The sequence below is a fragment of the Cervus canadensis genome, chromosome 3 (assembly GCF_019320065.1).
Source record: "Cervus canadensis isolate Bull #8, Minnesota chromosome 3, ASM1932006v1, whole genome shotgun sequence".
Classification (NCBI taxonomy): domain Eukaryota; kingdom Metazoa; phylum Chordata; class Mammalia; order Artiodactyla; family Cervidae; genus Cervus; species Cervus canadensis.
This window is the reverse complement of record NC_057388.1, coordinates 81,912,781-81,940,061: the sequence shown is the minus strand read 5'-3', so window position 1 is coordinate 81,940,061 and position 27,281 is coordinate 81,912,781. Positions and strand designations below refer to the sequence as shown.

The window sequence follows — 27,281 nt, the reverse complement described above, 5'->3', positions numbered from 1 at the left end:
TGTTTCAAATTGAAGGATAATTGCTTTACAGAATTTTGTTGATTTCTGCCAAACATCATTCTCCAGCATTCTTGCCTGGAGAATCCCACGGAGAGAGGAGCCTGGTGGGCTACAGTCCATAGCGTTGCAAGGAGTCGGACCCGACTGAAGCAATGTAGCACGCATGCATAAACTTCTAGCTGTTTCAATAGCTTTCACAACAATCGATACCATTAAAACTCATTTCCTCCTCTGGCCTTGCCTAGGCTCTCCTTTTTAATGTAACATATGGATCAACTTGACTTATAATGACAGCCGTTTGGAAGGCTTGGAGGTAAAAAGAATAGCAACCTTTTCTTTTACTAGGGAACTCAAGACAGAAAATCATAGAAATATAAGGATAAGTAAAATAAATTCCATTAAATATTATAAAGGGATAGCTGAGTACATACAGAGGAAGATCTGGATTTGGGAAAATCTGGGAACGGTTCCTGGAGGATGTACCTTTTCAGACTGTTCTTTAAGGAAGGTGTGACCTGGATGGGGGTGGGCAGGTGAGGGACAATTTTAAGAGGAAGATATAGTGAAAGTAAAGGTTCAGAAATGGAAAAGTAAAGGCTGTGAATGGAGAATTATAATAGCTTCTATAGTTTATAAAGGAGATACAGGGAGGAAAAATGGAAAGGTGAACTGAAGATCATATTGTGGAGAGTTTTAAATATGATAACAGGATGAATTTATTCTATAATCTTCAAGGAGTAATTGATCATCTCTGAGAGAATTATCAGTATGATGTCTTCACTTTAGTGCCGTTCAAGGTGCATTGGAAGGAGAGTTGAAAAAGTTTCTGATGAGTTTCTCCCTGTTTTTAAGCTTGTTGCCTTATGTATTGCATCCTCTTGTGGCCAAGGCGTGCATCGCAAGCAAAGTTAACATGATCACTGCAAGCTACATCACCCCAGCGCTAAAAGAATTAGAAAAGAGGTGAGTTTCAGTCAGTTTTCAGCAAAGCAGCTCCATGGAAGTTTTAAAATTTTCTATCCAAAGTTTCCTTCTTTCTACTTCTACCTCTTTTAGTGTGGAAGATGCTGGCATCACAGTCATTGGCGAATTGGGATTGGACCCTGGTCTTGATCATATGTTGGCAATGGAAACAATAGATAAGGCCAAAGAAGTGGGAGCCACGGTGAGCCCAACTGACACCCAAAGGTTCATTTAGGAAATTATTAAGAGGTCTAGATTTTTGTGTATGGAAATAATCTTTCTACAATTTTGATTAAAGAAACTGCTATATTTTTTAAAGGTTATAGTCCATTTATAGTTATTATAAAATGTTGACTATATTCCCTGTGTTGTACAATATTTCCTTATAGCTTATTTTATTTTAATTATTTTTTTCAGGCACTTTCAAGATCATAGTTTATTTATTACTTCAGATAAAAAGATAGTACACATATTAGGAATCCCTTAAAACTCAACTTTAGAGTTATACACCATCCAGTACTTTTGCACTGAATGTTAACCAAAAAAATCTCTAAGCCCCTGAAGGCCCCACTAGTAACATGAACTATGGTAATAAAAAATATGACATTATTTTGTTCAATATATAGTATTTACATTATGAAACCAATGGTGATCCAATAAACAGTGATATGTATTATTTATACATAATAGTTTGTATCTCTTAATACCCTTCCCCTCTATTGCACCTCCCTGCTTCCCTTTCCCCACTGGTAACCACTAGTTTGTTTTCTTTATCTGTGACTCTGCTTCTTTTTTGTTATATTTGCTAGTTCTTTTAGATTCCACAGATAAGTGATATCATGCAGTCTTTCTCTGTCTGCTTATTTCACTTAGCATAATACCCTACAAGTCCATCCATGTTCTTGCAAATGGCAAGACTTAATTATTTTTATGGCTGAGTAGTATTCCATTGTATACTTATACCCCATCTTCTTTATCCATTCATCTGTTGATGGACACTTAGGTGCTTCCATATCTTGGCAACTATAAATAATGCTGTGATGAACATTGGGATGCATGCATCTTTTTAAATTAATTCTTTTTTCAGATATATACCCAGGAATGATATATATGGTATATAATATGGTAATTCTATTTTTAGCTTTTTGAGAAACATCCATGCTGTTTTCCATAGCAGCTGTACCAATATACTTTCCCACCAATAGTGTATACAGTTCCCTTTTCTTCATATCCTCTCCAACGTTTGCTGTTTGTGTTCTTATTGATGATAGTTACTCTGACATGTGTGAGGTGATATTTCTCATTGTGATTTAATTTGCATTTCCCTGATGATTAGCAATGTTGACCATATTTCCATGTGCCTGTTGGCCATCTGCATTTCCTCTTTGGAAAAATGCCTGTTCAGGCCTTCTGCCCTTTTTCAAATCAGGTTGTTTGTTTTTTTGATGTTGGGTTCAATGAGCTGTTTATGTATTTTAAGTATTAACATGTTATTAGTCATATCATTTACAAATATTTTCTCCCATTCAGTAGGTTGTCATTTGCTTTGTCAATGGTTTTCTCTGCGGTGCAAAAGCTTTAAATTTTAATTAGGTCTCATTTGTTTATTTTGCTTTTATTTCCTTTGCACTGGGAGAGGGATCCAAAAATATATATATACTGCTCTAATTTGTGTCAAAGAGTATTCTGCCTGTTTCCTTTAGGAGTTTCATGGTTTCTGGTTTCACACTTCAGTCTTTAGTCTATTTCGAGAAAAAGCTGCTACATTCTGACTCATACAATGACCAGAAATTTCAAGTATAATTTTGAAACTGCAGATATATTGTGTGGTTAAAAAGAGTCCAAGTCTTAGCATAAATTTTTAGAGAAATAGTTGCTACTATAATATTTTGGTTTGATAAAAGACTTAGACTGCTACTTCATCCAAAATAGACTACAGACCTAAAGTGTAAGACCAGAAACCATGAAACTTCTAAAGGAAAACATCAGCAGAATACTCTTTGACATAAATTGCAGCAAAAAATATTTTGTTTTTTGATCTTTAGACTGCTTTGAAAATGCTGTAGTATGGTTTGACTTTTAAAAGTGAGAAAAATTATTTATAATATTATCATCTGTTGGTATATAAAGTATCTTTTAGACATAAGAAAGAGCTATTGGACATAAAGTGTGATGAATCAGATTATATAACCTAAAATAGATTATATATGTATGTAATCAAATATAGATTCTAATTAAACTGTATCATACAATTAACAATATTTTATATTAACATATTAATCAGTATGAATAATTATGCACATATGGAAAAGACCCTGATGCTGGGAGGGATTGGGGGCAGGAGGAGAAGGGGATGACAGAGGATGAGATGCCTGGATGGCATTACCGACTCGATGGCCATGGGTTTGGGTAGACTCTGGGAGTTGGTGATGGACAGGGAGGCCTGGTGCGCTGTGATTCATGGGGTCGCAAAGAGTTGGACACGACTGAGCGACTGAACTGAACTGAACCGAACCAAATTATAATCAAATATATAATTTGAATTAAAAGGAGGCAATAATCAAGCAGAATTGAACTAACAGTTGGAGTTTTAATGGAACAAAATGTTAGTCACAGTATCTAGAGGATTAAAAAAAAAATATATATATATATATATATATATATATATATATATATAAATATAATGGACTTAAGTGGTGTTTGGCTTCAAGGATGTATTTTTGAAAGCCTTTGTAACTTTAAGAAAGGAGAAACTCTTAACAAGTTTACTTTATTTGTGTCATTGTACTTAATTATTTGGATAGATTATTCTATCTTATTATTGATTCTTTATTTTACAGATTGAATCATATGTTTCCTACTGCGGTGGCCTTCCAGCTCCTGAATATTCAGACAATCCTTTGAGATACAAATTTAGCTGGAGTCCAGTGGGCGTTCTGATGAACATAATGCAGCCCGCTACCTACCTGCTCAATGGAAAGGTGAAGGAGGGTCATCAAAGCTTTAGAGATACAAACCCAGAATACCTGCCTAAGAAAATCCAAAATCTTTCCCCCTGATTCCAAGGTCCTTTGTTGCCGGCTGTGCTGCCTGTCTGCCATCCCCTCCTCCTGCGGTGTTTCCCAGTGTGTATTTTCTGTTCTATTCAGTGCTCTCCTCACCATCCCCAGCAAAGCTCATTCCTTCCTCTTTGCCTTCTTGCAAGTTGTTTCTGCAGTTTAAACACTCGGCTTCTCTGCATGTGTATCTACTGGTCATCTTGTAATTTATTTCAGCATAACAGATGTTTACTGAGTCCCTGTTATGTGCTAGACTTGGGCCAAGGCACTAAAGGTTATCATGCTGAATGAAGTTCCTGATCTCAGAGAACTCATGACTGAAATGGGGTGGCTCTTGGGATGGAGAATTTGGTGGGTGAGGGAAAGAAAATAACATTTCTTTCCCAGCTGCTGCGTGGCAGAACGTCTAAGAGCTCTCTGAGTTTAGTATTGTTTTCATCATTTTACTATAAGGAAACTGTGGCTCAAAGAGAACATTCACAGCCATTCAGCTGGGATTCAAATCCAGGTCTAAGCCTTTTTACCCCCTCTTTTACCAGATAGCTTCATGGCAGGAAAGGCAGACATTGGAAAAATTGGTATAATTCAATGAGAGAAATTCCAAAGTATGCTAACATGTCACAGTGATGCAGATGAAAGAGTAATTGACTTGATTTTGATGAGGAGATTGGGGAGAGGAAAATTAGCAGGAAGAGATGTACTCAGCTTTGAGGGTTAAGAAGGTGCCAGCCTGGCAGAGACACTGCCACTCATGACTGTGCTGAGTGTCAATTTCATCGGATTCTTACAACAACGCTGTATGGTTTCCTTTTCATACTGTTCATGGGGTTCTCAAGGCAAGAATACTGAAGTGGCTTAAATACTGAATACTGAAGTTGGCTTAAAGCTCAACATTCAGAAAACTAAGATCATGGCATCTGGTCCCATCACTTCATGGCAAATAGATGGGGAAACAGTGGAAACAGTGGCTGACTTTATTTTTTAGGGCTCCAAAATCACTGCAGATGGTGATTGCAGCCATTAAATTAATAGATGCTTACTCCTTGGAAGGAAAGTTATGACCAACCTAGACAGCATATTAAAAAGCAGAGACATTACTTTGTCAACAAAGGTCCGCCTAGTCAAGGCTATGGTTTTTCCAGTAGTCATTTATGGATGTGAGAGTTGGGCTATAAAGAAAGCTGAGTGCCGACGAATTGATGCTTTTGAATTGTGGTGTTGGAGAAGACTCTTGAGAGTGCCTTGGACTGCAAGAAGATCCAACCAGTCCATTCTAAAGGAAATCAGTCCTGAGTGTTCATTGGAAGGATTGATGTTGAAGTTGAAACTCCAATATTTCGACCACCTGATGCGAAGAGCTGACTCATTTGAAAAGACGCTGATGCGGGGAAAGATTGAAGGCAGGAGGAGGAGGGGACGACAGAAGATGAGATGGTTAGATGGCATCACCGACTCAATGGACATGAGTTTGGTAAACTCCGGGAGTTGGTGATGGACAGGGAGGCCTGGCGTGCTGCAGTTCATGGGGTCACAAAGGGTCGGACACGACTGAGCAACTGAACTGATAAGGTTTCCAAGAGAGAAATAGGCATAAGAAGCTGAGCTAACTCAGCCTCAGTTAGAGATGGCAATTGGCACTAGTGAAAGTTGCTCAGTTGTGCCCAACTCTTTGTGACCCTGTGGACTGTAGCCTGGCATGGATTGAAGCTCCCCAGGCTCCTCTGTCCATGGAGTTCTCCAGGCCAGAATACTGGAGTGGGTAGCCATTCCCTTCTCCAGGGGATCTTCCCAACCCAGGGATCGAACCCAGGTCTCCTGCATTGCAAGTGGATTCTTTACCATCTGAGCCACCAGGGATTGCCAGTGTCCAGATCACATTGATCTGCTTTGATAGTTTATGCTCGTGACTGTAAGGAAAGACTCACACTGAGGAACAAATGTAACTGAACCAAGGGTTCCTCTTTATGTTTTGTGCCCCAAGCACCTCACTCTTCTCATGCTCGTCCTACCTCTACAGGGACTGATAAATTATGTGGTCAGACATGGGTCTCAAAAAGATTATTCTGGCAGCAGTATTAAAAGTTCTCAGTGTATCTGTGGTCTAAATGTATTTCCTATAAAAAGAGGAGTAAATTGAAAGAATTTCTTAGGGTGAATGTTATTATCAGCCGCTAGGTTCTGTACCTATGATGAGTGTGGCTCCCAGCCTTGCCTACACACTGGAATTGCCAAGGCACTTTAAAAATACAGATGTCTGGGCTACATTCCCCAGAGATCCTGATTTGCCTGGACTTGGGGATCTTTAAAAACCTCCCAAATGATTCTAATGTGCAGCTGAAATTGAGGTGAGCTGATTTAATGACCAGAGGACCAGAGCTGAACTTAAAACACGACAGAGCAAGCAGGACACTTTACCTTGTTTCTGGAAAGACACATTCACATGTTTCAGGATATGAAACAGGACCCCCCTGGGTTCTGGTCCAAGTGCTGACATCTCTGAGTGTCACCAAAGACTATGCAGTTGTAAAGGTCAACTGGGCATCAGTGTCCTGATGGTGGGCACTAAGGTTCCATCTAGTTCTCCAGGTCTACAAATCATGAAGGTTTGGGCCCCAGTCTGAGGTTCTACCAGGCACACATCCTTTTCTACACCACTGCCGATCTCCTGTTGGGTGTCAACAGCCCCTTCCACCTTCTGTTGTGTGGATCAGAGACTGACCCATGCTTGGTATAAACTTACATATGAATGCAGGAAGAATTCTTGCTACAGTTGTGCAAAATGCTTGTTATCAGGAGGCCATATAAAGATTATATGGCCAGATAAAGATTATAGCAAGGAGAAGGTCAGTGGACAGCAATGTGTGCAACAGAAAGAGCAGGGAGCCTGATGCCAGGGGGCCTGGCATGGTGCTCTAGCTCTGCCATTGCTGGTTGGGCAGTATTCGAGCCATCATTTCACCTCTCTGAGCTTGGGGTTCGCTGCCTGAAGATAAGCATAAGCACACCAGCCTTGCAGGGTTCTTGCAGTCGGATTCTGTGAGGTCATATAGATTATACTCTGCTTAACAACAGACTATCAGGCATGTCTTAAGTCCCCAGCAAGTATTAGCTGCATAAAGAAATAAGTGGTGTTGAGAACTCAGGGAAAGCAAGAGGTTGTTTTCAGGCAGTAGAAGTTGTATTTGTTGAATTTGAAGTTTTTCACTTTCATCCTGAACTCCTTTTGTAAGAGGAGTGCTTTTTGCATCTCCCTGACACTGTGGAGGACACCAAGAGAAAACACTATGCCTTTCTTTTCTTTGCTAAAATGATACTTTTCTCAAGGTCTCCTCTTGTGACTGCAGCTTGTCCTGACCACTCCAGCCCCTGTTCACTATTCTCTTGTCTGAACTCCCACACTTTGATTGTCTGTGTGTAAGAACTTTCTGGATGCTGTATTATTCACTCACCGATTCAAGTGCATCAGTCTATCTCCTAACCTGGATTGTTAGACTTCTTAAAGCCTCTCTTGTCCCTTCATCCTCTCTGTCACCATCACCTTCTGCCTTGGAGCAGGCCTTACGTAATTCACCGAATCATCACGGCAGAGTGAAGTGACTTCTCTGGCTTCTGCTTGAAATCAAAACCTTAAACTTTTCCAGCAACTCAGGCAGAAGCCTAGGATTTAGGATGTTTCTCACTGGAAATTACTGCAAGGATGTAGGACCACGAGCTCTATTACTGGTACTATTGCTCACTTCTAACTTCTAATCCTGTTTCCAACACATCTGATTTCCTTGCACATGTTTGGAGACAGTGATTGTGTCTCCTCTGAGGTGTCTTCCCTCCATGGGTGGTGGGTCGTTGATGGCATCTGGGGGTGATGTGGCAGAGCTTTGCCACCATCTCCTTCAGCCTCCTCTCCCAAGTCACTCACAAACAAAACACATACTATATGAGTAAGGATTGTGTTTTTCTTCAAACACAGCTTCAAGATGGGTTTTCTGCCTTTGTTTCTATTGCTTGCCACTCCCTTGACTTCAGCACCCAACCTCCCCTTTGTAGTTGCTGCTCTCCACTGCCTGCAGCCATTCTTAATGCAATTTTCAGGTGCATCACTGGTGGCATGATCGGGAATGCTGTGCCTCATTCATCAATATCCTTCTCAAAACACTGATCCACAAATGAGCACCATTAAGGGGACAGTATGGTATAGTAGGGGTATAGAATCCCTATAGAATCCCTCAGTGGTAAAGAATCCATCTGCCAATGCAGGAGATGTGGATTTAATCTCTGGGTCAGGAAGATGCCCTGGAGAAGGAAATGGAAACCTTGCCACTCCAGTTTCTTGTCTGGAGAATTCCATGGACAGAGGAGCCTGGTGGGCTATAGTGCATGAGGTCACAAAAGAGATGGACACAATTTAGTGACTAAATAATAGCAACAAATGGTATAGTAGAAAGAACACGGATGTTGGATTCAAATACTTCGGTTTAGTTCAGTCGCTCAGTCATATCCGACCCTTTGGGACCCCATGGACTGCAGCACGCCAGGCTTCGCTGTCCATCACCAACTCCTGGAGTTTACCATTGAGTCGGTGATGCCATCCAACCATCTCATCCTTTGTTATCCCCTTCTCCTCCTGCCTTCAGTCTTCCCCAGCATCAGAGTCTTTTCCAATGAGTCAGTTCTTCACATCAGGTAGCCAAAGGATTGGAGTTTCAGCTTCAGCATCGGTCCTTCCAATGAATATTCAGGACTGGTTTCCTTTAGAATGGACTGGCTGGATCTCCTTGCAGTCCAAGGGACTCTTAAGAGTCTTCTCCAACACCACAATTCAAAAGCATCAATTTTTCAGCACTCAGCTTTCTTTATAGTCCAACTGTCACACCCATACATGACTACTGGAAAAACCATAGCCAACGACTACTTTGTTGGCAAAGTAATGTCTCTGCTTTTTAATAATGCTATCTAAGTTGGTCATAGATTTTCTTCCAAGCAACAAGTGTCTTTTAATTTCATGGCTGCAGTCATCATCTGCAGTGATTTTGGAGCCCCCCAAAATAAAGTCTGTCACTTTTTCCATTATTTCCCCATCTACTTGCCATGAAGTGATGGGACCAGATGCCATGATCTTAGTTTTTTGAATGTTGAGTTTTAAGTCAGCTTTTTCACTCTCTTTCACTTTCATCAAGAGACTGTTTGGTTCTTCTTCGCTTTCTGCCATAAGGGTGGTGTCCTCTACATAGCTGAGGTTATTGATATTTCTACTGGCAATCTTGATTCCAGTTTGTGCTTCATCCAGCCTGGCATTTCACATGATGTACTCTGCATGTGAGTTAAATAAGCAGGGTGACAATATAAGCCTTGAAGTACTCCTTTCCTGATTTGGAACCAGTCTGTTGTTCCACATCCAGTTCTAACTGTTGCTTTCTGACCTTCATATACAGATTTCTCAGGAGGCAAGTCAGGTGGTCTCATATTCTCATCTCTTTAAAAATTTTCCACAGTTTGTTTTGACCCACACAGTCAAAGGCTCTGGCATAGTCAATAAAGCAGAAGTAGATTTTTTCTGGAATTCTCTCGCTTTTCCAATGATCCAAAGGATGCTAGCAATTTGATCTCTGATTCCTCTGCCTTTTCTAAATCCAGCTTGAACATCTGGAAGTTCACAGTTCAAGTACTGTTGAAGCCTAGCTTGGAGAATTTTGAGCATTACTTTGCTAGCGTGTGAGATGATTGCAATTGTGTGGTAATTTGAACATTCTTTGGCATTGCCTTTCTTTGGGATTGGAATGAAAACTGACCTTTTCCAGTCCTGTGGCCACTGCTGAGTTTTCCAAATTTGCTGGCATGTTGAGTGCAGCACTTTCACAACATCATCTTTTAGAATTTGAAATCTCTCAACTGGAATTTCATCACCTCCACTAGCTTTGTTCTTAGTGATGTTTCCTAAGGCCCACTTGACTTCGCATTCCAGGATGTCTGGCTCTAGGCGAATGATCACATCTTCGTGGTTGTCTGGGTCATGAAGATCTTTGTTGTATCGTTCTGTGTATTCTTGCCACCTCTTAATATCTTATGCTTCTGTTAGGTTCATACCATTTCTGTCCTTTATTGTACCCATCTTTGCATGGAAAGAAACTCAAATAGACCTGTGTTTAAATCTGCCTCTGAGTGACTGTCTCAGCCTCAGTTTTCACCTCTGAAAAATGGGTTATTGTGTGGATTGAAGGTTATGTATATAAGGCACCTGGCACACAGTGGGCCCTGCCTAAATGCTTGTCTGTGTACTGCTTGTGTTAAATGTATTGTTGGGTTAGCAGTCAAGCTTATTGTCAGTGGTCCTTGGTGGCTGGGAGACATGTCAGTGTGGGTGACACATGGGGAATGCTGGCACTTAGAGCAGCCCACACCAGCAGTGAGTAATGAGCCAGTGTCTCTGCTGGAAGTGGATCTTGGATGTAATTGTTGTCGAGTCAGAAAAAAATGCATATTCTCTGCCAAATAGAAAAGTATGTCTTTCTTTCTTGTCCAAGTCATACAGGACAGGGCTTCTGAATGAATCCCATGGTAGGTCACTAGAAATACAACTCTGAATTGATACCAAACTACCCAGTAATGTTGGGGTCCAGTTGTCCATTTCAGTCACTAAATGGATCATTACCATCCAGCTTATATTTCCCTATTTTCCATATAAGGATCTCATGACGGACTTAGGAACCAGCTGATTTATTTCTGGCTAGTACAGTGCTGGAATATAGTGCTCTTTATTGACTTTTTCTTAAAAATCCCTAAACTTTGGAAAACAGTGTGGAGATTTCTTAAAAAACTGGAAATAGAACTGCCATATGACCCAGCAATCCCACTTCTGGGCATACACACTGAGGAAACCAGATCTGAAAGAGACACGTGCACCCCAATGTTCATCGCAGCACTGTTTATAATAGCCAGGACATGGAAGCAACCTAGATGCCCATCAGCAGATGAATGGATAAGGAAGCTGTGGTACATATACACCATGGAATATTACTCAGCCATTAAAAAGAATTCATTTGAACCAGTCCTAATGAGATGGATGAAGCTGGAGCCCATTATACAGAGTGAAGTAAGCCAGAAAGATAAAGAACATTACAGCATACTAACACATATATATGGAATTTAGAAAGGTGATAACGATAACCCTATATGCAAAACAGAAAAAGAGACACAGAAATACAGAACAGACTTTTGAACTCTGTGGGAGAATGTGAGGGTGGGATATTTCAAAAGAACAGCATGTATACTATCTATGGTGAAACAGATCACCAGCCCAGGTGGGATGCATGAGACAAGTGCTCCGGCCTGGTGCACTGGGAAGACCCAGAGGAATCGGGTGGAGAGGGAGGTGGGAGTGGGGATCGGGATTGGGAATACATGTAAATCCATGGCTGATTCAAAGAATAAAAAAAACAAAAACAAAAACAAAAACAAAACAAAAAAAAAAATCCCTAAACTTCAAATATGTAAACCAAATTTTAAAATTGCCATAGGTTGTAGAAGAGAGATAGGTGGGAAGACTCTAAAAGTTAACATTTGCCTATTTATTAGACTTTTAAAAAATTTAAGAGTCCTGATGGAAGAATTTTGCTTTAAAGAAAAGTGCATTTGGGAACTGTTTACTGTGAAGTTCAGAAGAGTTTCACAAGAAAATTAAACTAAAAGCACTCCTCACTTCCTTTAGGTTCTCTGTCTTGGAATTTTTGATGGTGCTTGATGCTCTTTAAAGTGAGGCTATTTTTTTTTTTTTTTTTTTACAGCCATGCCTCATGGCATGTAACCTTAGTTCCCCAACCAGGGATCAAACCCTTGCCCCCTGAATTGGCAGGGCAGAGTCTTAACTACAGGACCACCAGGGAAGTCCCCAAAAGTGAGCCTTTGACTGCAGAGACCCCACCAGGCCTGACTCTGAGGTCAGCACTGCCCATTTCCTCCTGGGACTTCAGTTCTATATACATATGTTTCTGTTTCCCCTTTCATACCAAGATACACGTCAAACCTCCCTACAAATAAACCTCATGAAGCATTAAGTTTAGCCAAAGGCTCCTTTGAGCAAATTCCGCAGACTCCATCTGAAGGCCCATTACCAGCTCCCTTGAATAGTGTTGTTTTGTGAAGCTCTCAGATGTGGTCAGAAATTGTTTCCAAGGGGTGGGAGCGGGACCGAGTCTAGTTCCACCAGGATGCTCAGCCCTGATTGTATTACTCCAGAATGTTTTCCATGACCTCAGGGATGATCTCCTGCCTCACAAGTTGAAAGAAGAGTTTAGCCCCTTATTCAAGATGAAAGGGAAAAAAAAATACTTCACTGCATCTTGATTGTGTGTAATGCAGGGAGAGATGTAGGAAAGAGGGTTCCTGAGACACCAGAAGAGATTGGGATTAGTGTTGTAGTTTCTCACCAGCAGGAAGATCAGGAGGTAGCATTTTTATTTATTTATTTTTTGGAGTCTCACTGTGTGTTCATTGCATTGTCCTTATGAGAGGGCGTCTCCCCCACTCCCTTTCCCAGCATCCACAGGCTGGTTGACTGGTCTTGGCTGTGAGCGTCTTATTGCTGCTCTAGTGCTGTTCCCGGATCTTGATGGACATTAAGTAAAGGTTTGTTCAGTGAAGAAAGGAGTGCATGGAGGCAGGAGCTGAGTCTTATTCATCACTGTCCTATTCCCAGGTGCCATCCTGGCACACACATAGCAAGTGCTCTGTAAATGCCAGGTGTGGATGGATGTGAATGGTACCTGATGCAGCATTCAAGAAGGGGGATGGGAGTGAAACGAAAGAACAGAGAATATGGTATTTCTATGTGAACACAGAAGTCACCTTGAGTATCTGTTCTTACCGCGTGCTGCCTATTTAAAAACAGAACTCTAGGGGACATAATTCAGTGTCATCTTATCCAGGGGCGAGGAGAAATCAGAAACAAGATCTTAGTAAAAAACGAAATGCTTTAAGTCAGATTTTAAAGCTGGGGGGAACAATGGCCTTGTGAATTCAGTTATTAGTGGAACAGGTTGAACAGGGGATGTTGACCAGGGTGAGTGTTAGTTCCTCAGCCGTGTCTGACTCTTTGCGACCCCATGGACTGTGTAACCCTCCAGGCTCCTCTGTCCATGGGATTCTCCAGGCAAGAATACTGGAGTGGGTTGCATGCCCTCCTCCAGGGGATCTTCCCAACCCAGGGATTGAACCCAGGTCTCCTTGTTGCAGGTGGATTCCTTACCACCTGAGCCACCAGGGAAGCCATAAAAATATTTTTTTCAAATCATCTATTGCTTTTTTTTTTTGTAAAAGCTGATTTTTTTTTTACACAAAAGATATAGATAAGTCCAAAGAGAGAATACACTGTTTTAACTCCACAGGTGCCTTTTCAATGTTCCCCAGGTTGTGAATGCTGCAGGAGGTGTCTCCTTTCTGGATTCAGTCACTCCCATGGATTATTTCCCTGGCTTAAATTTGGAAGGTTATCCTAACAGAGACAGTACAAAGTACGCTGAGATTTATGGCATTCCATCTGCTCACACTTTATTACGAGGGACACTGAGGTACAAGGTAAGTGGCTCTATTTGAGATGAACAGGTTGCCTGTTTTGATGTAAGTAATGCAAGCGTGTAATTTTTCTTCATAATCAAAATAATTAAGATGATAAACCGGGTTGGAGTCTGTTTTCTCTTTTGATTGATTGTTTCAGGAGATAACACGGCTGGAGCAAAAATGGAGTCTTTGACTCATGAGAAGTGTGGGGGCAGGTGAAGGGCCAGCTTCAGGTGCACTCAGGTTTGGGGGTCCAGTGACCTCACAGGGACTTGGTTTCTCTTCACCTCTCAGCCCTTCCTTCAAGCTTTGGTTGTGTCCCCTGTCTCACAGAATGGCAGGATGGTAGCAGGATCTTAGGTTCAAATCCAGTGAGAATGAAAAACTACATCTTCACAGTCAAAAGTAGAGTTTTTATCTCGTGGGCCCCTGAGATCCGTGTGAAAAAAGGAGCCAGTCAGCTTTGGCCCCTGTTTTTCATCCCCAGAGCTGATCATGTAGTCAGTGTCACCTTCCCCAAAGCAAATCTTAAATTTTTTTTTTTTTTTTTACCACAAAATAGAGTGTAGATACTAGGACCATAAATATGAATGTCCAGTACACATTTTTGAATCACAGAGGAATAGTTACAAGTGTGACCAGATTACGACAATCAGTATAATGGTTTCCTAGGGCTGTTATAACAAATTACTATGAAAGTTTTAACAACAGAAATGTACCCTCTCAGCAGAGTGTGTGCAGGGTTTGTGTCTTCTGGAGGTTTTGAGGGAGAGACCTTCTCTTGCCACTGTCACCTCACCTCCAGTGATTGCAGGCAGTTCTTGGTCTCTTTAACTTGTAGACGTATTGGTCCCATCTCTGCCTCCATCTTCATATCATCTTCTCTTGCTTATGTCACTGTGTCCTGTCCTCTTTTTGCCAGGACACCAGTCACTGTATTTAGGACCCACCCTAAATACTGAGATCCTTAACTAATTACATTTGCAAAGATTCACATGAAGTCTTTGAGGTCCTGAGTGGCCATGAATTATGAAGGGTGTGTATTCAACCCTCTACAACCAGCATATACCTAAAATACATAGATCTCTAAAAATTAGGGATCTGATTTCAGATCTCACTGCCCTGTGAGAGTTCCTGGTTCCTGTGCTCTCATGAATGTGATTTCCTCACTGTCTGGGAACTAAATGAATTGTCAGTGATAACATCTTAAGTAGACAGAAGAACCATGGATGTTTCATAAGCCTTTAGGCACAGGACAAATTCTAGTGGGAATTGAAGTCATGCCCTCCCCAGATCTGGCAGATTCTTGATTCTGTTTTCTTCTTGTTCTAAGACAGTAAGTAGGGACTATTTTTTTCAGGGGATTCAGGAGTTAGGACTTTCTGATAACTTTAAGTATAATCTCTGGCCAAATGTATAGACCCCAAAATAGAGGATTTTAGAAGATTTAAGAATTTACTAAAGCTCTCAAGAATGTGTAGGGGTGAGAACCATCCCACCAAACCTGAGAGAATGAAAGATGTCACAGGGTTCATATCCATGAGGGCCACCACCCTGAGCAATGTCAGTAACCCTTCAGGTAGCCAGAATGTTCTTTCCAGTGTTCGAGATGAGACCCTGTCACCCAAGTGTGATCGGGAGACTTTGACTTTTTCCCTGCACCTGCTTATCACATGAGTCCTTCTAGACCCAGCTTAACATCACCTTCTCATGGGATCTTAACTCCTCTCCTTGACTCCCCTCCCCCACATCTATGTGAGTTCTCCTCCTGTGCTCCCAGAGCTGTGACGGCCCACTGTAGTGGTCGTGGTTTTGCTCTCCATGGACCAGGCCTCATTCATTGGTCTTATCTGACCCTTCTCCTGGACTGCAGTGTCTTCATGGGTGGGCCCTGCATATTTCATCTCTGTGGCCTCAGCCCTAAGCACAGCAATTTGCTACGGACTTACCGATAAATGAATATACATAATAAATTCATCTCAAGAGGTCACCATAAAAATATATTTCTGAGATTGAGAAATAGCTCAGAAATGTCTCAGTATCTGAGATTTTGGCAGAAAAGTGCTCCAGTATTTATCAGGTCCTAGAACCAAGCTGGAGTTACTGCTTTTTTGTTTCTCCTCTTTGAACTATATTTACATTGGGTTAGAGCAAATGAATGTGAATTCTTTAATTAGTAACCTTTGAACAGTTTGAGTAGTACAGCTTTTCAGAAATGTGAAAATCCACACATTAAATGGTGAAATATCCAGTGGCGACAGAAACTATATCTTAATAATTTTATTGCTTTCTGAAATAACATCCTGCCTTTCTCTTCTTCCTCCTCTTCTTCTCTTCCTCCTCATCCTTCTATTCTCTCTCTCTCTGTTTCTCTCTAACTGCGGTGGCTTTAAAGCCCCTTATTTTGACTTTCTCATTCCCCCCTCCTCCCACCATGATTTGCTCACAAGAGAACATACATTATGATCTTCCTTCGCTTTATTATCATTCAGAATCCATGCATCCTGCCATTTGTTTTTGTTTTTTTAGCATACTGGATGATGGATGATGGGCTGAGGGCATGGGGATGAAGGACACACACACTTTCTGTGCTTACAGTTGAGCAGCTGAATAGACAATGAATTACAGTTTGTGTTAAGTGCCACTGTAGAGGTATGCACAAAATACTGCAGGAATCCAGAGCAGAAGGGAGTGCCCACTTACCTAGCAGTAAGTTCAGATGCGCTGAACTGGGTCTTAGGAGCAAACATTTCATAGGTGAGAAAGAGGTGTTACCACATTCCAGGCACAGGCCCAGTGTGCACCAAGGCCCATGTCTCTGGAAGAGCCCAGCGGCTTATTTAGGGAATGTGAGTGGTGGAGAAGATCATTAGTGGGTCAGGCTGGAGGGGTGTATTGGCATGGGTTTCATGCCTAGAACTTTGGCCTGTCCTACAAGAATGAAAGACCCATGAGGAATTTTTATCAGTGGTGACATTTTAGAAATTTCAAACTCCTACCTTTTCCCCTGCTCCTTATTTGCATTAGAATAATGACTCAATGAGTGGAATGTATTTTCTGCTTTGGGGGATGTTCTTACCTGCTCCTTCTTCCATTAAAAAGAGAGAACAACTGTTCTGTTAAATATAATTCTGCTGACTTGAATGTGTAACACAAGAGGAAATTTGCAAAAAAGCACCACTCACATTTTACCTAGAAAAAGTAAAGACCTTGTTTCACAAGTTCTCTTAAGTAAACCAGTGGAATGGTTTTTACACTACTGGTTTTGGTTTGAACCAAAGGGTGGCTGCATCAATGCTAGCATACAAATGGCTATCTTTTGCCTGTTTTTGAAATGAATTATGAAGATAGATTCTTCTTTTCAAAAGAATTAAAAAACAATTTTAAAGACATTTTCATGTGTTGCTTACCAATTCTTGTTACAGGGGTATGCCAAAGCTTTGAGTGGATTTGTGAAATTGGGTCTCATAAACAGAGATGCGTTTCCTGCCCTTCGACCTGATGCCAATCCGCTCACCTGGGTGAGTGACTCTGGAATTACACCTTGGCTGCTGCTCTTCAGAAATGCCCTCTGAAATGGTCAGGTTTGAACCTGGGTTTTGACCAGCAAAGAACCCATCCTATGGTTTATGTGCAGAAGTTAAGTCCTAGTCCCAAAGCCCCCTTTCCCTTCACTGTTTTGGGAGATGGAGGGGACGTGGAGGCTGACCCATGGGGCCTATTTCCTGTAGCAACTTGTACCACTTGATTGCCCCCTCAGCCCTGAGCAGAGATGGGCTTGCCCTCTGCGTTGGGCTCTGGGCTCTGTCGCTTGTCTAAGTGCTGGCCTCACTGACAAGAGTTAAACTAGGGCCTCCTGAACCTGGGAAGGCAGGAGAACTCCTGGTGGTATTACAGAACTGATTCCCAATGCCCGAATTAGGCCTTTCATTTGACCATTTGTAACCATGAGGAATTTGAGTTTTTAAGTCCTGAGTTTATGTACATATCTGTATTGCATTTAAATCCTAGAGTCTCAGGGTTAGAAGGGACTTTGGAGACTTGGAACTGCATGGAAAATAAAACTTCCACTAACTGCCAAGAATTAGTTTGTTACCAACTGGTCATCCAATTTAAATTAACATGCCCATATTTCAATAGAGATGCCAGAAATCTGTTCCAAGGAGATAAGAATCTGTACTGCTAATCCCATAAGTTTTCCAGTGAAGCTGTGGTATTCCTGTTAGCTGGTTGCTTTTAAATTCTCATTTTTTGTATATATGAGAGTTTTTTCAATCCAAGTTTCAGCTTTTATAAATTAACTTGTTGAACAGAAGTGAATAAACATCCATGGAATGAATCTGATATTGAGGCAATTTGACTGGGAAGGTTGGTACAAGCATTCTTGGGGCTGGTCCCCTTATCTTGGCAGCTACAGTCTAGAACAGGGGCTGGCAAACTGTTTTTTTGATAAAAGACCAGACTGTAACTTTTTTAGGCTTTTATGGGTCACATGGTCTCTGTCAGACTACTCAGTTCAGACTGCTCATAAAAAAATGAGCGTGACTATGTTTCAATAAAAGTTTTTATTTACAAAACCGGGTGGTGAGCTCAATTTGGTCTGTGAACTAGTTTTTTTTTTTTTTTCCTCTTTGTGGGAAGATTTTGATTTTTAATTGGAGGATAATTGCCTTATAGTGTTGTGTTAGTTTCTGCTGCACAGCAAAGTAAATCAGCTACGCATATACATATATCCTCTCCCTGTTGTCCCTCCCTACCAACCCCCATCCCCCCACCCAGGTCATCACAGAGCACCTTCCTGCTCGGTATATTTTACACACAGTAGTGTATATATAGTGTGTGTGTGTGTGTATGTATATATATATATATATCTCCAATCTCCCCATCTGTCCCATCTTCTCCTTCCTTTGCCGAGCAAGCTTGTTGATTTTTAATCCAGAGCAGAGCCTGGAGAAAGTCTTGTTTAGAAAGTGGAAAAAGCTATGACCACCGTTTAACTGTTCTTCCTTTGAGATTTTATTATCTGCACAATCTCCCTCATTTCCTGAACTAGCAACCACAGCAAAGATCCTTCCACTCTATCCTGGCCAAAACAAGAATACCAAATCCTAGACTTCTGGAGGGCAAGGGATAATGGGTGAAAGGTGATGAAGAGGATCTGCAAAGGCAGGCAAACTGATCGTAAATATGATATTACTCTTTTGGTGTTGATTTGGTGTTATGACTCATTTTTATCGCTGAAATATCATTCTAAAATACCATGCATTTATTGATGTGGTTTGCAGACATGTGTATGCACATGTGTGCACCACAATTTACTGTTTTTAATTATCTCTAATTTAAAATTTGAGGTCCAGTGTCTTCCTAGGATAATCTCTAAACTTATTTTTTTATTTTATTTGGAACTTAGAAGTTGTATCTTTGTTTTTCTAACCAGAAAGAACTCCTCTGTGATCTAGTTGGGATTTCATCCTCTTCCAAATGTGATGTGCTTAAGGAAGCTGTCTTTAAGAAACTAGGAGGAGACACAACCCAGCTGGAGGCTCTCGAATGGTAGGCACGCACCAGTCAACCTAGAGTAAAATACTGGATCAATGATCACTTAGTTCTTTCTAGTCAAAGAAAGGTCAAGATAGGAACAGACATTTCACATTGTCTTTGATGAATTTGCTGCTCTAAAGTTGGCCCGTTGTAGAGAGATTACCACATACTATGTTCATATGGGGATTAAAAAGTAGGTAGAGAGAGGAATTCAATGGCAATTATAACTTGGGAAATACTTATTTTTGAGAAACATCACTACTCAGTTTTCGAGAAAGGTGGGGCATTTTTTTCTCTCCTGTAGGAGATTCTCCCACTCTTCTTTAACTACTTTAAAATACTTATTCACCTGGTCGTGACACATTCTGCTGGTCCCTTCACATGGGACAAGCAACCTATAAGTTAATCTCAGGAGAAGCTTGGCAAGAGTGTGCACTGACCGTGTGTCTGGTCTGGCTCCAGGCAGCACTCGTGGGAGGGTCTGGGGATGATTCTAAAGGTGGAAACATTGCTGTTATTATTTTACAGTAACTTGGGAGTCCTATAACTTGAGCTGTCCTCTTACGATTCTGCCCTTTCAAGATGAAATCCAATGAGTGTTCCCTTCTGCTTCCCAAGTGAGCATATATGTAGGACTTGGAATTAACGCAGCCATCTCTTATTCTTCGCAGGTTGGGCCTACTCGGGGATGAACAAGTCCCTCAGGCCGAGTCTCTCGTGGATGCCCTCTCCAAGCATCTGGCTGTGAAGCTTTCCTATGGTAGGCCATGGGCTATGAGCCGAACATTCCAGAAGAAGGATCTTAAGAGCCAGTGAATTAGATTGGAGGGCAGGAGTTACACAGTGGGAATGGGCAAACATGATGTGAGGGAAAGAGCACTAGGGCTGTTTCTCCAGAGGGAAGAATAAGAAAACTACCAAGTAAGAGTGAACTTGAAAATACGGCCAAGGGAACCATTATTCGTTTTGCTTTTAATTTCTGACACATTAAGGGAGTGCTGAGGCAGCATTCTGGGGAAGAGAGAGGATGGCCTCTCCAGCAGTACGCTCATGTCTGTAACGGGGTTACAGTGAGACCAGTCTGGACAGAGGAATCTGGTCAGAGTTATCGTTTCCTTGAATTTTTAATTTGTCCTTTGGGCTACAAAGCAGTATATCTAATTATTTAAGGATACACATAATAGGAAGGAAAACTTGAAAGCAGAAGGGGAGGAGCAGGGGGATGAAATACAGTATTGGAGTTGTAATGATAATGACATTGTCAAATGTATATTTATTAATTTTAAGGTCCTGGAGAGAAAGATATGATTGTGATGAGAGACAGCTTTGGAATCAGACATCCTTCTGGACATTTAGAAAATAAAACTATTGATCTTGTGGTTTATGGTGATGTCAATGGTTTCTCAGCCATGGCTAAAACCGTGGGGTTACCCACTGCCATGGCAGCCAAGATGTTACTTGATGGTAAGTTCTTTCGTTGAAGGACCAAGTCTGTCTCCATATTATCTCCAAGTCATTCAACACCTGGATGACATCAAGACTAATCAAATAATTAGTCTTCAGTATGACACTGGTTTCACTAAAAGTGAGCCAGTTCAGAAGACCCAAGTTCTGGCTGACTGGGAGATCACCCTGTGATGAGTAAAAAACATGGGCTTTGGAGTTAGACCTGATTTCTGTTCCAAGTAAGCCCCAAGATGGCTGAGTGATGGAATGCCAGTTACTTAGAATCTCTGCATCAGAGTTCCTTCGTCTGTAAAGTGGGGAAATTGTCATCACTAATTCATAGGGTTGTATAACACTGAAGTGAAATAATACATAAACCTCCTACCACATAGAAGGGGTCCCCAGGGAATATTAATTGCCTTCTTTTCTTTCCTTTCCTTTTTTTTTTTTCTTTTTTGTATTTTGGGAGTGGTAACACTGAAATAGCAGAGGGTAGTCACTTCCAGATCTTCAAAAATATAAGCCATGTTTTATTAATCCTCATATCTCAACATACTATCAATGCTCACTATGTTTTGAGCTAAAAGAATTCAAATTTCAACTTTCTTTAAGGACATATATGCTTTCAGTAAGCATTATCTCAGAATATAACACCTCATTTTGTCCTTATAAAGGTGTGAAGGGAATAAAAAACATCAAAACATTCTGTGAAATAAACAGAAGATATATCTATATAGCATATTATTGTTGTTTAGTTGCTAAGCTGTGTCCAACTCTTTGTGACCCTATGGACTGCAGCCCACCCCCCTCACCTGTCTGTAGAATTTTCCAGGCAAGAATACTGGAATGGGTTGCTATTATCCTTCTCCAGGGGATCTTCCTGGGCCAGGGATCAAACCTGTGTCTCCTGCACTGGCAGGTGGATTCTCTACCACTGAGCCACCAGGGAATATTAGTCTATATCCAATTAAACTACCTACTAGTTATTGAGGAACTGTAGTGAAGAAGTGATATGGGATGAGGTCATCATGACCTTTAAGGAAAGTGCCCAAATTTATTCTTTCAGCCATCCTAACAGATGCCAGTGCCGAAGTTACCAGATTGGTTTCAGATTTTTTTTTTTTTGGCCACACCGTGCAGCATGTAGGATCTAAGTTTCCAGGCTGGGAATCGAACCTATGCCCCCTGCAGTGGAAGTGTGGAGTCTTAACCACTGAACTGCCAGGGAATTCCCTCAGATTGGTTTAATTTCATTGTGTCAGTGTTAAAAAATGACATCAGCAAATCAGACCAGTTAGGTTGACAAGTTTTCTTTCTTCTTATACTTATTTCTCTGATCTGGTAGTTAATGCAGTTAGATGTATAAATTCAGTCTCAGTCCCTAAATTCAGCTGTGCTTTCCATGAAACCCTTTTCCTTACAGTGTAATCACTATGTAATAATTTAATAGGAGATATTTAAGCTGCTATTAAAAAAAAAAATCCTTAAGCTGCCAACAATTCATTAACTTGGAGTTTACTGCTATATGGTGATTCTTGCTGTAGAAATTAACCTTTCTTACCACCTTTAAAATGGTAACTTCAAACTTATTTTCTTCTAGGTGAAATTCAAGCTAAAGGCCTGATGGGACCCTTTTCAAAGGAGATCTATGGACCAATATTGGAGCGAATTAAAGCAGAAGGCATTATGTATACTACACAGAGCACAATCAAACTATAATTGAGTATTATATTTTGTTTTTGTCGTCCCAGCCAACACAGCTCTGAACTTCTGTGCAGCAAACATGCTTGTTAATGTGATATTTTAAAACATAAAGCATGATATGTTTTGATATGTCAATACAATTGTGTTTTTGAAATATAAATCTCTATTTTAATATGAAAACATTTGTTACAAGAGATGCCAGTAATTATCAGAGAACTTTAAAAATTCTATCATGTATTTTTTTCATGTGTATGTAAAAGTGATAATGCTTGTACTACTTGTTAACTTATTATGCAACTTTCTTTCTTACAAGAATATATTTTCCTATAATTAGCAGATGAAGTTTTATCTTTTTAGTAAGAAGAAAATTTCTTCACACAGCTTTATTTTTGTTTTGCTTTTGTTTTTCAGACTGATTCAGCTGGATGTTTGTAGATTACCTGTCTACAAGCTTTTGCAATAATGCTATTTTGTGCCTTCTTGTAAAATTATGATTTAAGAAAGTGACATTTCTGATAGTTTCCTCTTTAATGTTTAGAAAAGGAATAGGTAAGATTAAATCGAAATCTACAGGATCAGCTCATTAGGCACAGGAAAAGAATCCAACATCCTTTTGTGATAAAAAACACTCAACAAACTAGGAATAGAAGGGAATTCTTTAACCTGATAAAGAGTATCCATGAAAACCCCAGAGCCAGTATCATACTTAATGATGAAAGACTGATGGAGTCTTCCCTGAAATCAGGGACAAAACGAGGTGTACACTCATGCCATTTCTATTCAGCTTGTACTGGAGGGTCTAGATGGGGCAATTAGGCAAGAAAATGAAATAAAAGGCATCTATATGAGAAAGGAAGATGTAAAACTATCTCTGTTTGCAGATGGCATAATCTTATACATAGAAAATGCAAAAGAATAATCTAAGAAAACATTAGATCTAATACACAAGTTCATCAGTTGCAGGATACAAGATTAACATTCAAAAATTGTACTGGTATGCAGTATCAATTAATAAAGCAAAAATGATACTAAGAAAACAATTCTAAAAAATGTGTAGATAGAATGAGAGTTCAGAAATAATGCTTATTGACTTTTGAAAAAGGTGCTAAGACAATTCAGTTGAGAAAAATAGTCTTTTCATCAAATGGTGCTGAAACAACTGGATACCCACATGCAAGAGAATAAAGTTGGACTCCCTACCTCACAACACATTTAAAAATTATCTCAAAATGGACCAAATACCTAAATATAAGAGCAAACATTGTAACACTTTTGATGAAATCACAGGTGTAAATCTTCCTGACCTTGGATTAGGCCATGGTTTCTGAAATAAATGACACCAAAGCATGAGCAACAAAAGGAAGAAAATAGATAAATTGGATACCATCATGATTAAAACATTCTGTGCTTTTAAGAATACCATCAAGAAGGCAAAAGACAACCCACATAATGAGAAACTGTTTGCAAATTATATATCAGGTAAGAGAAGAACGTGAATAGATAGAGAACTATTGTATTCAATAAAAAGTAAAAGAGCCTAATTTTAAAAAAAGGATAAAGGATCAGAATTGACAGTTCTCAAAAGAAGATATACAAAAGGCCGCTAAGCACATGAAAAGATGCTTAGCACATGTTAGCTATCAGGGAAATAGAAGTCAAGTCTACAATGAGATAGCACTTCAACGTCACCTGGATAGCTATTATGAAAAAATAGTAAGTGTTGGTGAAAATGTGGAGAAGTTGGAACCCTCATAAACTGCTGGTGGAAATACAAAATGGTACGGCTGCTTGGAGAAACAGTTTGGCAGTTCCTCAAATGGTTAAACACAGAGTTATCATGTTGTCCCTGGTGAAGGGTGAGGCTTCCCTGGTGGCTCAGACACTAAAGCATCTGCCTGCAATGTGGGAGACCTGGGTTCGATCCCTAGGTCGGGAAGATCCTCTGGAGAAGGGAATGGCAACCCACTCCAGTACCTTTGCCTGGAAAATCCCATGGATGGAGGAGCCTGGTATGCTACAGTCCATGGGGTCGCAAAGAATTGAACACGACTGAGCGACTTCACTTTCATCATATTATCCAGTAATTCCACTCTTACGTATAGAAAAAATGAAAATGCATCCACACAACTTGTAAACAGATGTTTATAGTAGCATTATTCGTAACAGCCAGAAATCAAAACAAGTCAAATACCCATCAAATAATAAACAAAATGTGGCATATCCAGACAATGGAATATTATTCAGCAATTAAAAAGAAACTGGGTACTGATACATGCCATGACGTGGATAAACTTCAAGTGAAAGAAGCCAGGCAGGAAAAGCCACATATTGTGTGATTTCATTTGTATGGAATGTCCAGAACTGTCAAATCTCTATATGGTGAAAGTAGATTAGTGATTGCCTAGGGCCGGGGGATGTTGGGGAGAAGTGGGAGTGACTGCTAATGAATTTGGGGTTTTGGGGAGGGAGATGATGAAAATGTTATAGAATTGATTTTGTGGTAATGGAGGTACTACTCTGTGACTATACTAAAAACCATCGAATTGTGCACTTTGTGTGAATTGTATGGGGTGAGAATTATTTATCAAGTTGTACAAATAAAACTTTATTTTTCTCCTTGAAGGAAAAATGCTTATGTTGAGGGATTATAAATTAAACCTTCTGAGGGACTGTGCTCATATTCTGGCATATGAAACTAATTCTGCTGTCAAAATAAGCAGGTATGATACTAGGGACATATGGCAGTTGAGAAAATATCTATGCTATTTGAAAAGGATCAAAGTTGATTAAGGCCTGGGCCCACCTGTCAAAAATAATTATGTAGAGATCAATAATCTATAAGTAAGTAAAGGCATATCTGTTGTGGCAGTTTTTTTAAAATCACAACATTGATTTTAACATAATCAGTTAGGAGATAATGCTTGTGTTGAATATTCATTGGAAGGACTGATGCTGAAGCTGAAGCTTCAATACTTTGGCCACCTGATGTGAAGAGCTGACTCACTGGAAAAGACCATGATGCTGGGAAAGATGGAAGACAGAAGAGAAGGAGATAACAGAGAACAAGATGAGTGGATGGCATCACCAACTCAATGAGTTTGAGCAAGCTCCAGCAGATGGTTGAAGGACAGGGAAGCCTGGCATGCTGCAGTCCATGGGGTCACAGAGAGTCGGACACGACTGGGCAACTGAGCATCAACAATGGTTGTGTTGCATTGACTCCACTTGCAGTCTGGAAGAGCACTCAGATGACATGGGAACTAGGGAACTAGCACCTTGGGTGGGAGGGGGAACCCACTAAGATAATATAGCAACTGGTTTGGGCTTTAAGTGATAAAGGGGTAGGACTGAAGAGGCGGATCTAGTGCTAGAAAAGGAAATGTCAGTGAGCTTGAGTAAAGTAGATAGAAACACTGCATTGGCTCTCAATAACAAGTCATATACTAAAGCATACAGATGGAATCTAGAAAAATGGTACTGATGAGCCTATCTGCAAGACAGAAAGAGAGACGCCAACGTAGAGAACAGTTGTGGGAACACAGCGGGGGAAGGAGAGGATGGGACAAATTGGCGAGAGTAGTATTGACATATATCTATGTGTGTGTAAAATAGCTAGCTAGTGGGAAGTTGCTGTGTAGCACAGGGAGCTCAGCTCAGGGCTCTGTGATGACTTAGAGGTGGGATGGGGGGAGGCTCAAGAGGGAGGGACTATACACATATATGTACACACACATATACACATATAGTCATAACTATAGTATATAGTTATGACTGATCCGTGTTGTTCAGCAGAAACCAACACAACACTGTAAAGCAATTATCCTCCAATTAAAGCCGTCCAGCAAGGATTTCAGCAGTAAAGGTGGTGGTGGTAGGATCTGGGTATGGATGGATAGATTACAACTACGAGCATTCAGCCCTTGAGCTACATTTGTGAATCCCTGGTCTAAATCTTTTGATAGGCTTAATGCTCACATCTTCCAGATTTTTCTACCTTTTTTGGCCTCCTCCAGACAATACTGGTATTTATATTTCCAGTTTTTTTTTTGTCCTAGATTCATGAGACACTAGAAGTTCCTCTGAGAAGCAGTGTGATTGTTTCTGCCACATACTAGCTCTTTCCTTTTCCACAAACTGAGGACAACAATAAGCCACAGCATGGTTATAAAGGTTCTGAGAGAATGTTAAAGCTTGATGTCTAGTAAATGTTCAAAAACACTAGTTTTTCTTTTTTTGTGTGCAATACTCTTTTCAATAACAATTTGTTTGAAATTTACATTAAATATAATGATATTTTAGCTCTGAGATATTTTTCAATCTTTTGGATACATTTGGAAGACTCCTCAAGGTTCCATTCCTCTCAGGGAAGTCATAGATGTATCTGCTCCATAAGGAGAGTTGTAAAGTGGTTATAGTGAAGAACAGACCAAAATGATCATTAGGCCAGCTCTGACTTTACAGAAGAGAAAATATGTCTCACAAAGTTAAATGACTTGCCTAAAGTGACAAGACATACTACTGAAATTTGATCAGCATTCAAAAACCCAAGATACTTTATAAAATTTGGGAAGAACTCTGATTTATAAAACCTCCCTTACCATGGGTTGTTAGGGTCACCACTAGCCCAAATGAGGCCTTTTTGAGAATTAGAGAAAAGTACTCCTAGGTACTTCTGTCAAAAAATTGTCATCAAATATGTAAATTAGAACAATACACTTTACTTATCATCTAATGGAAAAAGTCATAATATTAATCATAACATCATAATAAGTATTAATCTTATTAAATACATATCCTAATAAACATTCAATGTCTGTGCTTTGATTAGCTCCCCAGTAGATGCAATGAACAATTTGCATAGCCATGCAGGTAGCTACTCTTATCTTTTGTATAGATTAGTCTTCTTTACCATGGTTTACATTTGGCGATTATATTGGAAATATATTGACCAGACTTGAATTCTATTGGAAAGGATCCAGTGAGAAAAACTGCCTGTTCTGAAGAAATATTTGTTAGTCA

General features: G+C 40.2%; 1 protein-coding gene across 3 annotated transcripts in view; it reads left to right on the top strand.

Annotated features, from left to right (window-relative positions):
* Positions 1 to 24,891, top strand: part of AASS (aminoadipate-semialdehyde synthase) — a 73,326-nt gene extending 48,435 nt beyond the window's left edge. For all 3 annotated transcript variants that reach the window (XM_043463573.1, XM_043463575.1, XM_043463572.1), the window contains exons 16-24: positions 853 to 963; positions 1,057 to 1,165; positions 3,804 to 3,944; positions 13,422 to 13,589; positions 16,997 to 17,092; positions 19,009 to 19,124; positions 19,784 to 19,872; positions 20,400 to 20,576; positions 22,159 to 24,891. In XM_043463573.1, coding sequence (XP_043319508.1) covers positions 853 to 963; positions 1,057 to 1,165; positions 3,804 to 3,944; positions 13,422 to 13,589; positions 16,997 to 17,092; positions 19,009 to 19,124; positions 19,784 to 19,872; positions 20,400 to 20,576; positions 22,159 to 22,277 — 1,126 coding nt within the window. In that variant the 3' untranslated portion in view covers positions 22,278 to 24,891. The remainder of the gene's footprint in view (positions 1 to 852; positions 964 to 1,056; positions 1,166 to 3,803; positions 3,945 to 13,421; positions 13,590 to 16,996; positions 17,093 to 19,008; positions 19,125 to 19,783; positions 19,873 to 20,399; positions 20,577 to 22,158) is intronic.
* The last annotated feature ends 2,390 nt before the right edge of the window (positions 24,892 to 27,281 follow it).